The sequence below is a fragment of the Macrobrachium rosenbergii genome, chromosome 51 (assembly GCF_040412425.1).
Source record: "Macrobrachium rosenbergii isolate ZJJX-2024 chromosome 51, ASM4041242v1, whole genome shotgun sequence".
NCBI lineage: Eukaryota > Metazoa > Arthropoda > Malacostraca > Decapoda > Palaemonidae > Macrobrachium > Macrobrachium rosenbergii.
The window spans coordinates 53,589,777-53,605,570 of record NC_089791.1 but is presented as its reverse complement, the minus strand read 5'-3'; the positions used below and the strand labels follow the sequence as shown (position 1 = coordinate 53,605,570).

Below are 15,794 nucleotides of genomic sequence, written 5' to 3'. Positions count from 1 at the left end.
AAAATGTAAAGGCATAATATTTTAGGGGATTAGAGTATTACGCAAAAAATAAAGTTAAAAAATAACTATCTTTGTAAAAATGGTTCTCTTCAATTCGTCATCGGGAATTTTTCTGTTTTATCAACACTTGTTTTTTGCAATGTTTAGATATTAAATGCTATCTAGACGTCATTTGAATCTGTAATTGTTGTTTCATTTTTCAATTGGCCAATTATCGCGTTATTATACGCAAATTCTTGTTATATAATTAACGATTAATTACTCTTCATTAATTTGATAAGGTACAATAACAGTTATTATAACCGTAACTATATTTATAGTGTCGTAAATGACAAGTGTTATTGTCAACATCAGTCATTCAAGTACGCTGAATCGGAGACTGTTTTTTTCCTTAATTTTGATGATTAATTACGCTAATATACATATATTCGCGTTAAATAATTAATTTGTTAATTTCCATTAACATGATAAGGCAAAATAAAAGTTATTATAACCGTAGACTATATTTACGGTGTCGTAAATGATAAGTGTTATTGTCAACATCAGTCATCCATTCCAGTCGTAAATGACCCATTCGTGACCGAAGTCCCTGCTACTCTTACCCCTTCATAGTCGGCGTATTGGATCGTAATATCGGAATTACTGCGTTTAAAAGCCAGTTCTGTAATTGAAGATGATTTTAGCATAATACGGACTCGGCGTCTCCAGCTTTTGGTATGTCAGTTTTTTATTTAATTTTTAAAACTTTGATTGTGTGTCTTATCAGACACTTGTTTCAGAGACCGCCATAGCATAGGCCTAAGACAGCTTAGGCCTATTTACGACGTAATTTTTACGCTAGACTTCCATTTAATTCGTGATTACTCAGTTTTTCCCATTTTTTTAAAAGAATAGCGTTTAATTCATTATTTCATGTCTTAGGCACTTGTTTCGGGGACCGGCCTTAAACAGCTTAGGCCTATCTACGGGTTATTTCGTATCCATTTAATTCATTATTATTCGTTTGTTCCCGTCATACTGAAATCATATCTGAATTTTAGGCATACGGCCATTATCTTGTAAGACAATATGGTACTAGCCAGGCTAGCCTAGTCCAGACTAGGCCTACCCCATTCGGTGGTGTAGACTCGTAGCCAATACTTGCAACCCATAGGCCTAGGCAGTTAACCTTAGTTATTGTAACCATGCTGGGTCTACTTGCATGAGTAATTGTCTCTTTAAAAGCCATGCTGTAGCCTACAACACTCATGTAGGCTAGGCTACATAAAGTAGGCCTAGGCTCGGGTTGGTGTGGTACCCTACACTTATCGTGACACTCAGGCCTAAAGGGCTAGGAAGTCAGCCTTAGTTATTATAAGGGTAAATCTAAGCAATAGCTCTGCATGGACTGTTACCTTGGAAATTGATTTTACCCATAGCCTTGTTTTATTGTTGCTGATGGAGGTGATGGTGATTATTGTTAATCAATTATTATTGACCTCATATCTACCCAACATGGTTGGGGACCCTTTGGGAACGTGGGGTTTTGAGCTGGGAGAAAGACTGGACTGCCATGTTGTTGTTTTAGTATGGTTCCGTGCATGCGCAAGTCATAAGGGTGCCATATGTTCAAGAAGGGATTGGCTAAGGAAACCTATTATAAAAGGAACTAGACTAACCTAATGTACCATAACCAAAAGCTCCCCTCTAACACTGCACATGCGCAATAACATTCCAGGTTGGCCAGCATACAGCTTCTGAGGTTAATTACAAGTTAATTACAGTCGACCGACAGAAAATAACAGTAAATTCTTGATAAACAACTAAAATACTATGGGAAAAATCAATTTCAGAGTAATACTCAATGCAGGGCCATTGTTTAGTTCTACCATTTTAAGCAGGCTAGGTCTACTTATATGAGTGACTGTCACTTAAACAACTATGCAGTATGATAGCACTAACGTAAACCTACTAAAGTAGGCCTGTGGTGTGTGTGATATCCCAGATCTAATGTTTTTTATGTGATCATGACAGTTAGACCAATAGGGTTCAGTAACTACCAGGTTACATGCAAATTGGTCTTGTACCAGCCTCTTGGGGATGAACATAAAAACATAACTAAAAGATAGTTAATGTCATAAACATAAACAAAAGGTAGTAAATATTCCTGGCTGCGGTGGTAGTCTTCAGTTTTACCTTATATAGACTAATAATGGGGAAACTGTTTGTGGTATGAGGAAAACAAATGATATATTAGGGTGCACTGCAGTAGATAGTTGCAGTAGGCTTAATTTAGCCCAACATAGGTGGTAGATCCAAGCCATATTGGCTGAGACCTTAAGCCTAAACCTCTATTGTAACTTAACCAATGATACCCACCAGGCTATAGTTCACCAATCCCGATCATGAAGTGTAATAATAGGCTAGCATAATCAAACATCTATGACAGAAACAGTTTAATTCAGGAAAACAATATGAAAGAATATAGTAAATAATACTTTACAATGTAAATTATGAGATAATCCAACTCATAGGCTAAGAATGCACATCTTTTTAGTTTAAGCACTGCTTGAGAACAAGTGCATCATTAAACACATATAACAAAACAAAGAGACTGTGACATTATGATTTACATATAGGAACAGAAGTCTATACGGTAAAACTTGCAAATTTTAGGAGACGATTTATCATGGGTAATTCTATGGAAGAGCTCTGCACAGAGATATCTGTTGATATAATTTTTTGACTGAACAATATAGAAAAAGGGTGTAGTATATGGTGCAGTAAAGGTGAGTTAACTTGAAAAATTTACTGAAATAATATGCGTTTTGTTGCGTTAGTAATGTTCCATCTAGGAATGTAGTAAGCTCTTTGTGTGTGTGTGTGTGTGTGTGTGTGTGTACATTCATATAACTCTGAAGTTGTGTATTACATTGCATGTGTATTGTTTATCATGCACGGTATTTTAAAATGAAAATCTTTTTTTCAAGCCTTTTTTTTTTAGTGAGGTTTGAATTATTTATCATTAATATCAGTTTAACAGCATTGTGACTGGTGACAGATACAATTACATAGGCACAAATTTTGATAGGATCAAGTAACTTATTGAAGAATATTTGAGATACTATTTAATTTTTATTCCTATGCATTTATAGTTTCCCATGTTGAACCACTAGGCATGTCCAAGAGCTATCACTTCGCTTCTAGAAGAGCATGCAAATAAAGAAATAATTTTGTTTTAACAGTATAAAGCCAGGAATAAACATTACTGATATGCTGTAGAGAAAATCAATTTGAACCCAAATTATGGACTGGAATTTTTAATAACATTCTTCTTCACTATTTGTCAACAAATTTAATACAATTGGTGGGTCCGTTGTTTCATTCATGTTTCAACCCTTTTTATATTAATTTGGTGTGGGTGTACATAAAGGCATTTGCTTATTCATCTTATTTGGTCACTTTATTCAAAATATGTTTGTGGAGCACGTTTTAATGTGCTAAAATAATCGTAACTTCTAAAATGTTTAGCATGAAGTTGAAGTTAATTAGTGAATTATATATTTATTTAGTAAAGAATAAGGGGACAAAATAAAAGAAAAAATGTTGCTATGAGAGGTGAATAAAGAGATCCTAATACATAATGTAAGAATTTTATTATTATTCAGAAAAAGGACTTTATATGGAACAAGGTTATATGAATAGGGGGCCATTGATGTGAAATTCAAGCTTCCAAAGAAACATTTATTTGAAAGAACTAACAGAGGTTATTAGGAAATACAGAAAGAAGAGATCAGTTATTAGAAAAAAATAAACACATTAATAAATAAATAGATGAAAATATAAATCGGGTATAAAGTACAACGAGAGTTGCCTTAGGGCAGCAATGCATTGCATCTCTGCTTAAACTTTTGAAGGTAGGCTCTTAATAATATAAATTAACAAAACATAAGAGAAGTATGAATTTGTTTAGGACTTTTTGGAGGTGCAGCCCACTTTTGTGTTTCATTGTACCCAGAAGCTTGGGTATTATTATTATTTAGTTAAACCAGGCAACCAAGTACACACACTTGACTCATAATGCTGGCCAAAATTCACATGCTTGGATAAAATAAAGTAGGTTTATGAGGGAAAATGCTGATCATAAAATATGGATTGATCCTGATATCAGAAATTGGGAGTGGGCTTTATACATTCCTATTCATCATAAGCTATAAAGGCTTAAAATAACTATACAGTGAAACTCTCTCTCTCTCTCTCTCTCTCTCTCTCTCTCTCTCTCTCTCTCTCTCTCTCTCTCTCTCTCTCTCTGATGTGCTTGCTTACATTTACATTGCTGTATTTAAATTTGATTAGACCATATCAATGAGACTTCATATCTTTGGCTTGATTTATTTAGTAACACTTTAAGTTAGTTATTCTGCCAAGGGAAATAATTTTGTAAGTCATTAGCAATTAGTAACCTTAATAAATTATTCAAATAGAAAATTGAAGTCCCTGTAAATTTTAGCTACCTTAAGTAAAAAAAAAAATATTTCAGGCTTTCTTAAAGGTTGCTAACTGAACATGGAGCGGTTCCGGCCACTGATTTCTCAATCAAGTAACTTTGTAGGTAAGCATTGACTTCCATTTTTTCTTCAAACCCCTGCTTGAAGCATGCTGTTACTTGCTTTGGAATTCTTAGTTTGCGTTATGTGAGTATTAAAATTACAAGCATATGAGACAAGGAATAATAATGCTTGTACTGCATGCTTAAGTACCAGCCTCAAGCAGTTATCCATAAGAAATATTTGATTAGTCCATTTTGAATGCAATTTTTGATCAGACAGAGTGACACCTTGTTCAGCATGGTCAAAAAATATTTTGGGGCAGATCTATCCTGTGAATTTCATTTAGCTTAAGATTAGAAATGTTGCCTTTTAACTTATTAACCATTTGAGGAAATGGTGGATGACTGTTTTTGTAAAAATAAGAATTCTGAAAATACCTTCTTCATGGAACATAATCCTGCGGGAACCGAGTTAAATTTTTAATTCATAGGTTTTTTTATCTCAAATTCAGAAACAGCATTGAAAGTTTTGGGTCTCCTACATCATGGAAATGAAAAATTTATGATAATTATGAAATGAAAAATTTATAATTATACAATTAGTCATTTTACATTGTATTGAGATCTTATCCGTCTTCAAGCATTTTATCAAAGAATTATTCACTTTTCTTATTATGTGCATTTATTTGCTACATATATTGCCAGTGCTTTTTCGTATGTAATCATAAAAGCTTCTCATTTCAAATGGTACATTGCATCACTGACTTGCGGTGACACCAACTACGGCACTTTTTCAGCACCATTAACAGCATTTACGGTGCCATAACTTGATGTTGCATAAAGTTACAGTGCTAATGGCAAGAATAGGCATCAAGTTAGTGGTGCCTGTGGCGATGTTAGTTCGATGATGGTGAAACATGACTTTGGCAGAAATCACCTTACAGTGTGGCGCTGGAACCCATCCCCCGCTGTAAGTCGGACCTACTACCCCATAATTCAGCATGGGAATTACTTACATATTACATTGGGTGCTGTGAAGAACAGCCAGTTTGCTGAAGTAAATCTTGCTTTACCATCCTGTGGTTGGTGGGCTTTGGAATAAAAGATTTTTCATTTAAACTATCAATGTTCAGTGGTTACTTCGATTTGAAAACTGAACAAAGACATTAGCTCTGTTGCCCTAAGATGTGAAAAGTACGTCAGCTAAGGTCACAAAGAAATGAGAGCTGCTTTAACATTTACAACCAGATTATCCAATTAGAAGCAAGCCATTGGGTATGTACTAGTAAACTATCATTGCATGTGTTACTTCATCATTTGGCAACAGATGAACACAAAATGTAATCAAATGAGTCAGTACATATTTTTATGTTCAGTGTTTTATTATCATTATTAATGTGACATTAGTTGGTGATTTTGCAACAGTCAACAGTTAGCACCTTTTAGTATTTAAGACAAATGGGTGACAGTCAATGGGTTTTTTTTTGGGATTAAATTCATTGCTCACGATTAGTTAATTTTCCAAAGTACATGATGCACAGTATTAGGTCTTGCCTTTCCTCTTGATGTTTATTTTGCTTGACGTCTGGCCTTGACTTAACTCTGTTTTAATTATTTTCAGCATTTTACACAAATTGTAATAATTACTGGAGAGCGTGAAATTAATATTTGCATGATTTCTCTCCTTAGCTAACTTTTGTTAAGTTGCAGTGATTGTAGTTATATATTAATATTCTCATATTGAATTAGTAGTTGATATGTTTTGATGCACAGTTGTCTATATTTGTAGGCTTTGTTTGTGGAATTAAATAAACATATAGCAAGCTGTATACAAGTACAGTGATGATGTCCAGACTGCATGGGTTAATGTGTGAATTGTTTTTAAACCTGTAGAAATGTAGTACAAATCTTCATAATGTACCCCCATTTCATATCACGTTTATATGGGGCTTCTCAAACTATTAAATGATGTACTCTAAATATCTTCAGGTTTCTAGGTGGATCTAGAGGAAGTTCCCCATGTAAGTATTTATGCGTTTGCTGAATACTGTCTGTTTATAATGTACAGTATCTGTATAAGTGGATGAAACATAGAATCCATGTTAAACGTAAGGCCTCTTTTGTCTTTGAAATGGAACTTGTATTATTTGAAATGAATCTTACCTGCTTTTAAAGTTGTATATCTTTGTGCCATTAGTTGTGATCAGCATACAAAATAAAAAGATAATGCTTGGCTAACCTAATAGGACTGTCGCTGCAGTCATCTGTTTCCCCACCAGGTGGTGCTGGAATGTTCACGTTCTTGTCAGAATTCTTCATGCCATATCCTTATGCAGATGGTGTGAATTGGTGGTAGTAATAATTTTTGATGATTTCTAACTTATTTTCTCTGTGTGGTATTGTGCTTGTTTTCTGTTCATGTATTATGTCATCTAGAACGAGCAGAGATGAAGCATTGGGCTGTATAAGAAGAGTTTTTGGAAACCGAGTGTTTGGTTGTGCAGACCCGCGTGCCCTATATGATAGCGTGGCTGTTAAGGCTGGCGTGGTTTTCTTGATGTGAAGATAATAGGGTGATCTGATGAGAGGATGAAATTTTGTTAGGTGTCGGAAGTTGCTAGAGCCAATAGATCACGTAGAACAATTTGTTGGGCGACCTCGCCCTCTGAACTACCCTGGGGTCCGATGGTCTTCTCCGTGGACAGGGAACCATGGCAATGTCTGGGGACCAAGGCCTGTGCCCCGCCACTCTCAGCCGTCTCTCAGTTCGGTCGTTCTCGAATGAATTGTTAGGTAGTTTGGCTCTCACGTTCAGCTCACTTTCCTCCATTTTGGGAGAAGAGTGGTAGTTATGTGTGTGAGGCACTAGAGGATTGCCCAGGGATACAGAGATATGCCAATAAGTTTGGTTCAGCAGTTCTGAGTGTCATCAGAGTCTTGTTATCATTTGCTCACCCAGTATCATCCTCTGAAGCCAGGATGATAACCCTCCCCGTCTTACTGTCACCTAATTTTCGTCACCTTGTGACAATTATTCCTTTTTGTAATGGTGGCTCTTCCTCTTCTGCCACTTACTTATCCAAGTGAGTTAGCCTGGTGATAGAATGGCTCTTCTGGCGGTTGTCATGGTTACGTGGTGACGTCATGCAAGAACCCTGTACTACCTTCCCCACCCAGCTCTCTCTCTCCCCAGACATGCGGTACACTACCGGCATTCTGCGATGTCTTTGCTGAGGTTACATGGTATGTCTCCTTCTCTGACATTTTTTCACCTCGACGTCATTGTCTGTAGATTGCCATTTTATTCCGTCTCAGTTCTTCCATTTAGACTTGGGGTTTTCAACCCTGATAAGGGTGATTCTCCTTTAGTATTTAGGTGGTGCTTAGCTCACATTGTTCCGTTTCGCTCCCTTTTGCCGAAGATGAATCCGTTGATCGGCGCTTCTTTAGTTTACTTCTACCTCAGCTCCTGTTAACCCTTAATGGACGGATCCCCCCAGTAGAGGATCTAAAACAGGTTTTGGCTGGTGAGTGGATCCCCTCTGAGGAGGATTACTATCTCAAGCGGGAAAGAGTTTCCAACACTTCAATGGCCCATAAATGAATTTTGGCAACTAAAGAATTCAGCTTAGCTCGATCATGGGTGTCTTGGGAGCTTCAGTATTGTTTTTGACTTGGAGGGGGAATGTCTTGTTCCTCTCTCTACCATGACATTTTTATTTGTTGCTCATAAATATACCCAGGGATCACTACATGAGGCCAAAAATAGTTTCTAGTGATTGTTCTACATGTTTCTTAATTCAGGATGTCCTGATAACTTGTATGAATGGAATTTGGATTCTAAAACGTCTTGTATTAGTGTATTAGGAATGTACAAACGTGAACAAGCATTTTGTTGTCTGAAGTCTTGTACAATAACCCATCTATCAATTGAAACTCTGAATTTTTCTCACCTTGCAAGAGGTTACAATTATTCCTTATTCTAGAATCCTTTTGTTGTTCCTGACGAACTTTGTCTAAATCTAAGTCTGTGATTTGACAACTGAAGGCGAAATTAGGAGTGGTAATTTGTTTCTCGTTCTCTTTTGTGATCTAGATATAGCGTCAGCTAATGTGTTATATCTACGGTATGTATCTAAATTCTGGGGCAAATTCTAATACGATAACGAACCATCCATTGAACTTCATATTATTGGTAAAGCCCTTTTCTTGAAAGATCACAAATGGGTTTATGATCTGTAAGAACATTAATTTTATGTCTAGCAAAATGTGTGTCTAAATTTCTGTAATCCCCAGACTAATGCCAAACATTCCCTTTCTGTTGTAATTGTAATTTCTTTCAGCTGCATTCAAAACTCTACTGGCATAGTATACAGTCCTCATCCTTGTTTTATCCTTTTTGCATCAAGATGGCACCAGTCCTGTACTTGAAGCATCACAGGCCTAAGTAGAATTCCTTCTCGAAGTCTGGATAACTAGATAGGATCTGTTATCAACATATCCTTTAGTGTTTGAACGCTGCTTCACTGTTCATCTTTCCACTCATAGCTAGCATCTTTCCTAGTTAACTCAGTTAATGGTTTTGCTATGGTAGCAAATCCCATTTATGAAAGGTCGATAATCTCTACCATACCTAGGAATCTTCTTAGTGCCTTCAAATTTCTTGGGCTGGATAGTCCACAATAGCCTTAATCTTTCTTCTTGCATTTTCAAACCATGTTCACTGATAACATGTCCTAGATATTCTAGAGATTTCTTCCAGAAACTGACATTTCTTAATTTTTACCTTTAAACCGGCCTTCTGAGCCTATCTAATACTAATTCTATTGTCTTGAAATGACTCTCTACATCCTTACTAGCAATTATTACATCATCAAGATAAACCGATACGTCTTTCAACATCTCCCAAGATTTGCAGCATTAAACGTATAAACGTTAAAGGAGCTGAAGAAGACCAAACGGCATTACTCAAATTGCAAAATGTTCTTTGTGAGTACTGAATGCCGTGAGATGCTTAGATTCTTCATCGAGAGGAACTTGCCAATATCCACTCAGTAAATCGAGGCTAGAAAACCTTGGCACCTCCCTAATTGAGCTAACATGTCATTAATGACTGGCATTGGCATTCGATCAGGGGACGTGTGGGAATTCAATTTACGGTAATCAATTACCATCCTCCATGTACCGTCTTTCTTTGGAACTAGTAAAGGTGAATTATAAGGTGACTTAGATGCACATAACCCATCTTCCTTCATCTCTTCAACCATCTCGTCTACAATGGGTCTTTGACTTATTGAAGTTTGTAGTTAGGTATATAAAAAGGTCTAGCACCATCTTCTATGACTATTTTGTGCTGCAGGACATCTGTCCTTCCTAACTTATCTCCTGTTACTGCTACAACACTCCTATATTTCTCTAATATCTGTATTAACCTGTCCCTACAATGAGGAAAATCTGTATTATTTACTTCCCTTCTAATTTAACTCTTGTGTCAGCTTCAGAGACAAATGCTTTTTCACTTAGGGTTAGTAAAGGGTTAGTAATCACTAATTCCTTTACAGAATTCTATGCCGGCATGCAATTCTAGTCTCTTGTCAGAATAATTATACACATAAGTCGTACACAATTTCCACCATTAAGTCTTACTAGGGAATTGTCCATTTTCACAAAGTCTGGCAAGTCTTCATTAACTAACAATACATCTGTATCACCCTAGGTTTTATCTGTTATAATTCTAAGACAAACCTTTGTCAGACCTTGTGATGCAGTATAACGCTATTGTTTAATTTGAGTTTTACAAGATTATCATCAGCAGTACTAACTAAGCAGATCTCTTCTGCATTCTGTGCATCGGCAGTGTAACAGACATCAGTATCATCTGAACTTTCATCTTGTGGTATCACAGAACTAGCTCTGTCATTTTCAGGTTGCCTAACAGCAACACCTCATTGAGATACTTCTCTTCCGTATCTTCTTATTATTAAGTGACTACAATCTATTAGCGTGTCAGGATGGTCAGGTTGGGAAAAAGAACCAAGTTCTTCGGAGGTATCTACTTGTGGTGCACTTGAGTTATCAGGTTCATACCTGCTATCTGAGAATTCCTCCTGAGTGGCTTCTAGGCTTTTAAAAGTAGTTTGTCTATCTTCTTCCTATTTCTTCTATCATTGAATTTCTACTCACTGTCCTACCCGGTTAGCATTAAATTCTATTTCTATCTGTTGATGTCTACTTCTTCAGATGAGGCTGTCTCAGGTAAAGTGATCAAGTTTATCTGAAACTGTTCCTCTCTTCTTCAAGAGAGCAAACATTTCCTCTATCAATTTCCTTGATAGTTACTCTTCCATTGCTACAATCTAGTGTAATTCCACATCTTTTCATAGCCTGGAAGGAAAATAGAGCTTGAGCTGGAAAATATTTCTTCCAACACCACAAACTCTTCCCTGTATTTCTTATTTAGAATTTCTATCTCTAAATTGACATTGCCTATAGCCCTTATTTGCTTTCCAGCGATCCCTTTATGGTCCTATAGGATTCTCTCATTTGGGAAAGCTCACAACCTATATGTTTTGTTAAAGTGCCTTTATCTATGATACTTACAGTACTGCCTGTATCCAACAATATGGAACTCAGTACACCTTCTAAGTGTACTTGTATGACAGGCAACTCTTCCTGACACGTATTAAAATTCTTTACAGAAAACACTATTTCATTACTTCGAGTAATGTCTGTTGGGGACACATCCTTATTCACTGTCACTATTTCTCTCTGTGAGGATGGACCTTTCTGCTGCACTCTCTGTGATTGTCACTGAGAATCCCCCTTGATTTGGGTTACTGGGAGGTATTTTGATTATTAGGCTGAGTACTTTGGTTATTTTGAGACCCTGAGAATTTCCTTGTTTGTTGTATTAACAGTTTTGGATCAAATGTCCTGTCTTATTGCAATTCCAACACCATTTGTTTCTTCTACAATTTTGGGTTGTATGGTTGTTATAACCACAATTTCCACAACTTTGTCTCTGCCTATTGAACTGTGGCCTATTATTCCTGAATTTTGGCCTCCTGACTAGCTCCCCTCTGTCCAGGAGTCCTGTTATTTCCACTGTTATTTCCATTAGTTCCAGTGGTATTCCCATTGTTACTCTATTTGGCTGCCTACCTTGATTGTTTCTATTTGATTGATTAAATCTCCTATTGTTGTTCCACCATTTCTATCAAACGAATTTCTATTTCCCTGATACCTAGACCTAGCTTGCCCTGATTGGTTTCTATTGGACTGATTGCTATTATTTCTTGGTTTCCCACTAGCTACGGTTCCGTAAAATCTGCACTACTACTTGATGAATTCTGTTTTACTTTCCTTTCTAGGTACATCAAAGTTTGTACAATTCCATCATTTGGCTTCCTATCACAGTACTTCTTTAAGGCTACTCTTTCTTCCTTACCCAAAGCATCTTAGATTGGTCCTAAGGACATATATCTAAGTACCTTGATATACTAGCTAAATCTGTTTCATCATCATCAAATTCATCCTTCCTTCCAACAACAATTCCTACAGCTTTCATATCTGTCGTCACTCTATCTATAGCTTCTTCTACTCTCTAGTGGCTAAAACTAAGTGATTACCCTCATATTTCTGATGATGGAAAGTTCTTATGTTATACCATGGATCTTTCTGTGCTTCTGGTTGCCAAAATTGTAAGCACTGTTTCTTGAATTCGTTAAACAGAGTAATATTCTAAAAGTACTGAATGAAGAACTGTATGTGCATCACCATGTTCCATACTAACATACAAGAGTGCTTCATCTATTTTCTTTCATCTGTGATACCAGCAGCTGAAATTCTGCTTTCTGTGTCTGCTATCCATCGATTTTACACCATATTCTTCTAATCTACTTTTATCTACATTACTTGGGTCTACCGTTCACAAAATCTAGTGGCTTGTTATTACGCGGCTTGTGCCATGTGTTATTTCTAGGTACAATGGAAGTTATTGGGTTAGTGGTTACAACTGAAGGGTTAGGCGCACTCGGTAAACTAAGTGGGGACCTTGACTACGAGAACGTCTGGGTCTAGTATTACTAGGATCAGTTGGTCTGAGAAAGTCGTTCAGGTACAGGTCTTAGGTTATATGGAGTCTGGTCTTCGCTTCTTGTCTGTTGCAGTCGGGCGATAACTGGTCCAAAGTGTTATTCATATTAATTCATAAAATATTCAATGATTCCAAGAATGAAAAATTAAAAAAAAATAAATTTGAGAATCAGGTACTTACTTCAATTGCATGTTTGCTGAGTTGACTGTATCCCTTATACAAAAAATTCAAATTTTTCCTAACTCATTCCTTCACAGGACTCTCTCACAATCTGAAAAGTCTGATATTAGTATTTATGTATACAATTGTTTGGGTTCCACTGCAAATGCTGCGCCAAGTGTATAACAAAAAAAAAAATTATTATGATAGAATAATTTAAACAGAATTGTCTCTTTTCACTAAGTGAACGAAAATTTCTATTTGTAAAAAAATTACTAAACATGAAAGAAAAAAATTATTTCCTTCTGTACAACAATAAGGAAATATTATTCAGAATATTATTCAAAAGAAAAATAATTTACTTAAATTATTTATGTTTAAAAAAAATTATTTGCGACTGCAGGAAAAATAATTATATAAAATTTCACACAAAAAAATTTTATTATTCAACAAAAAAAATTTTCTTGATAATTCCCGATACTAGGAATGAATGTTTACTATTCAATTAGCTTCCTGTCATGGCGCACTTGAAGATTGGGCGCTGATTGCACTTACGCACTTGTCGTTAGCATCCAGCAATAATTAGGCATAGCTTCCCACTTCCAGTCCGTATTTGCTGAATTTGGCGAAGAAAAAATTTAACCTTCCAAATTGTTGATTGAAGACGTCACTTCCTTTCTCGGAGGCGGTCATCAACGCGTTGACTTTAAACTTTATCGCCGTTCGAATTCTTCACTATCTTTCGTCGCCGTCTCCGCTCATTGAATCGCCGTTGACCTTCACTGCTGTGATTATCGCTACTTTTCGCTAAGTCTCCCTTTTAGCGACCAAAAATTTTTGAATTTCGTGTATTTAAGTCTGTACACGATAGAAAGTTCACTGAACTGACGAGATATTAGCGACTTTCATACGTCCGCCAACACTGTTTGTTTTCGTCTTCCTCCGCTTCTGCGATCGGCGTAGTATAGGCGAGTTGCTGATTCTTTCTTTCGTAAATTTCGTTTTCTTATAAAAATCACCGCTGTTCTATGCCGTGATTATTACTATTGTTCTTATTATGGTCATATATAATTATTAAACTGGAGTTTCTGGTTGATCTTATGCGAATGTTCGAAGTTTCAAACTAGGGCAGATTTAGCTGTCAATTTTTCATTCCGATCGACAAACAAAAAGATTTACTGCTTCTGGAATATTTTGTTCTGCTTCATTTCCCTTCTGCTACAGTGTTGATGTTGTATTGGTATTTTAGTGCAAAAGACCGTCTTGAGATTATTTAGCTGTTAAATTGAGAGTTAGTTTTAAGCGCCGTCACTGCTCACTCTCTGCAAAGTTTCTAGGCCGTGAACTTTAATGTTTTTCAAATGTGCGTAGGCGAAATCCTCCGAAACTGCCACCAAATTATTTTGTTATACGTGCAGTTTTTCTTTGTATTGCGTGGCACCACATATGAATGACGAAGGTCTCTGACTGGACTTTCACTTGATAGTAACGCATCAGGGGACTGTAAGTTAGGTTGAAATTGTCCATTGATACTTTCTAGTTTCAGGAGGGGTAAGTATTCACTGAACACGGTTTTTCATGTTTAATTACACTAAACTATTTCACACGGCCAGCCACCTGGACTTAGAAATTTCTGATGTTGAGAGGGGGAAAAGTTACACAATCCTACCCAATTTGGTTTTCAAGTAACTCTGGCTAAAAATTGATAAAAGAATGAACTCTGGACCTATGTTGAATAAAACTCCGACATCTTGAGGACGTCTACTTTACCTTAATGGTTCAATCTTAACTCCCACTTTTGGCAAGGACAAATCAGGTCAATTTTGCTGACCTTTTCACTTCTTAGTCTATCCTCTAACTCCTCCTTCCTTTCCCACATCTTGGAGGTTTGTTATGGTTAGTCTTCAATTTACTGGGTCCCATGGCTCATCATCTTAAACTATCAACATATATATATCTATTATATATATATATCTTCTCCTTTCTCTCTCTCTCTTTCATAATCCGATCAGTGAATCTCATACTTTATTCACTGCATAACAAAAGAAACCAAACAGCAGTTTACGACATTATACATAGGTGTTGGGGATCTCAGGTTGATATTCAAGAAATATGGTCCATGATTGTATATTACCAAGAATCAGCAGATTTATTACACCCCTTTTAAATATGAAATATTACTTCTTTCAAAATGAACTTAATTCATTGTTGGAGATAGTTTTACCAAGACAGGGTGCAGTATATTCCAGCCTAACATAAAGGTTCTTCATTTGAATGCCCATTTGATGAAAATACATTGTGTTTTAACGTTAACACCTTTGATTAATCGCGTTGGTACTTTCCTTACATAGTCTAAAACAGTTCTACGTAATTGATCATTGTCTGATTGTGACATGTCTAGGTTCAAATTCTGTCTCCAGAGGTCCAGAAATTAATTGTCTTTCCAGTTTCTCTTCCGTATCTTTCAATTTAGAACCTGGCGATTGTTCTCCGGTATCATTGTTCTTGTTGATTATTATTGCAGTATTTTTCTGATTCCGCAATGGGTCAACTCCTTATAAAACTTTATTGCTATTCAACATGTGTTTGAACGATTTCCATGAATCATTGAAGATTAGATTCGGGAACGAGGATAGTCTGTTTCCATGTTGTTTGAGAAGACTCTGATGAGTCATCCATTTGAACTAGAGTGTTCCCAAGGAATGCACTGCCCTCTTTGACTCTTTATGCCCTTGAGGTCAGCTTAAAAGTCTCTCCGGGCAACCATAAATTTTTTTCTTAGCAATGCGACAGAATATTAGGTCATTACCATTGTAATCAGCTAGAAAATTACGAAATTTCTGAACACAGCACTTTCTTAATTAACATATATTCCCTCTATACCATACAACATCAAGGGGGAATATTTGATGCTTAAATGCCGGTCATATGATGAAAGCTTTTACATACAAGAAATCACATCAATTAGTCATTCTTTTATTACGCAAGATCGCGCTGATTGACCACAGCTCT

The 15,794-nt window shown here is 36.3% G+C and overlaps 1 protein-coding gene across 1 annotated transcript in view; it reads left to right on the top strand.

Moving 5' to 3' along the window:
- The first annotated feature begins 544 nt into the window (after positions 1-544).
- Positions 545-15,794, top strand: part of TBC1D5 (TBC1 domain family member 5) — an 86,956-nt gene continuing 71,706 nt past the window's right edge. Inside the window, exons 1-2 of the mRNA XM_067095548.1 lie at positions 545-714; positions 4,520-4,591. Of these exons, the coding sequence (XP_066951649.1) occupies positions 4,546-4,591 (46 nt within the window). The 5' untranslated portion in view covers positions 545-714; positions 4,520-4,545. The remainder of the gene's footprint in view (positions 715-4,519; positions 4,592-15,794) is intronic.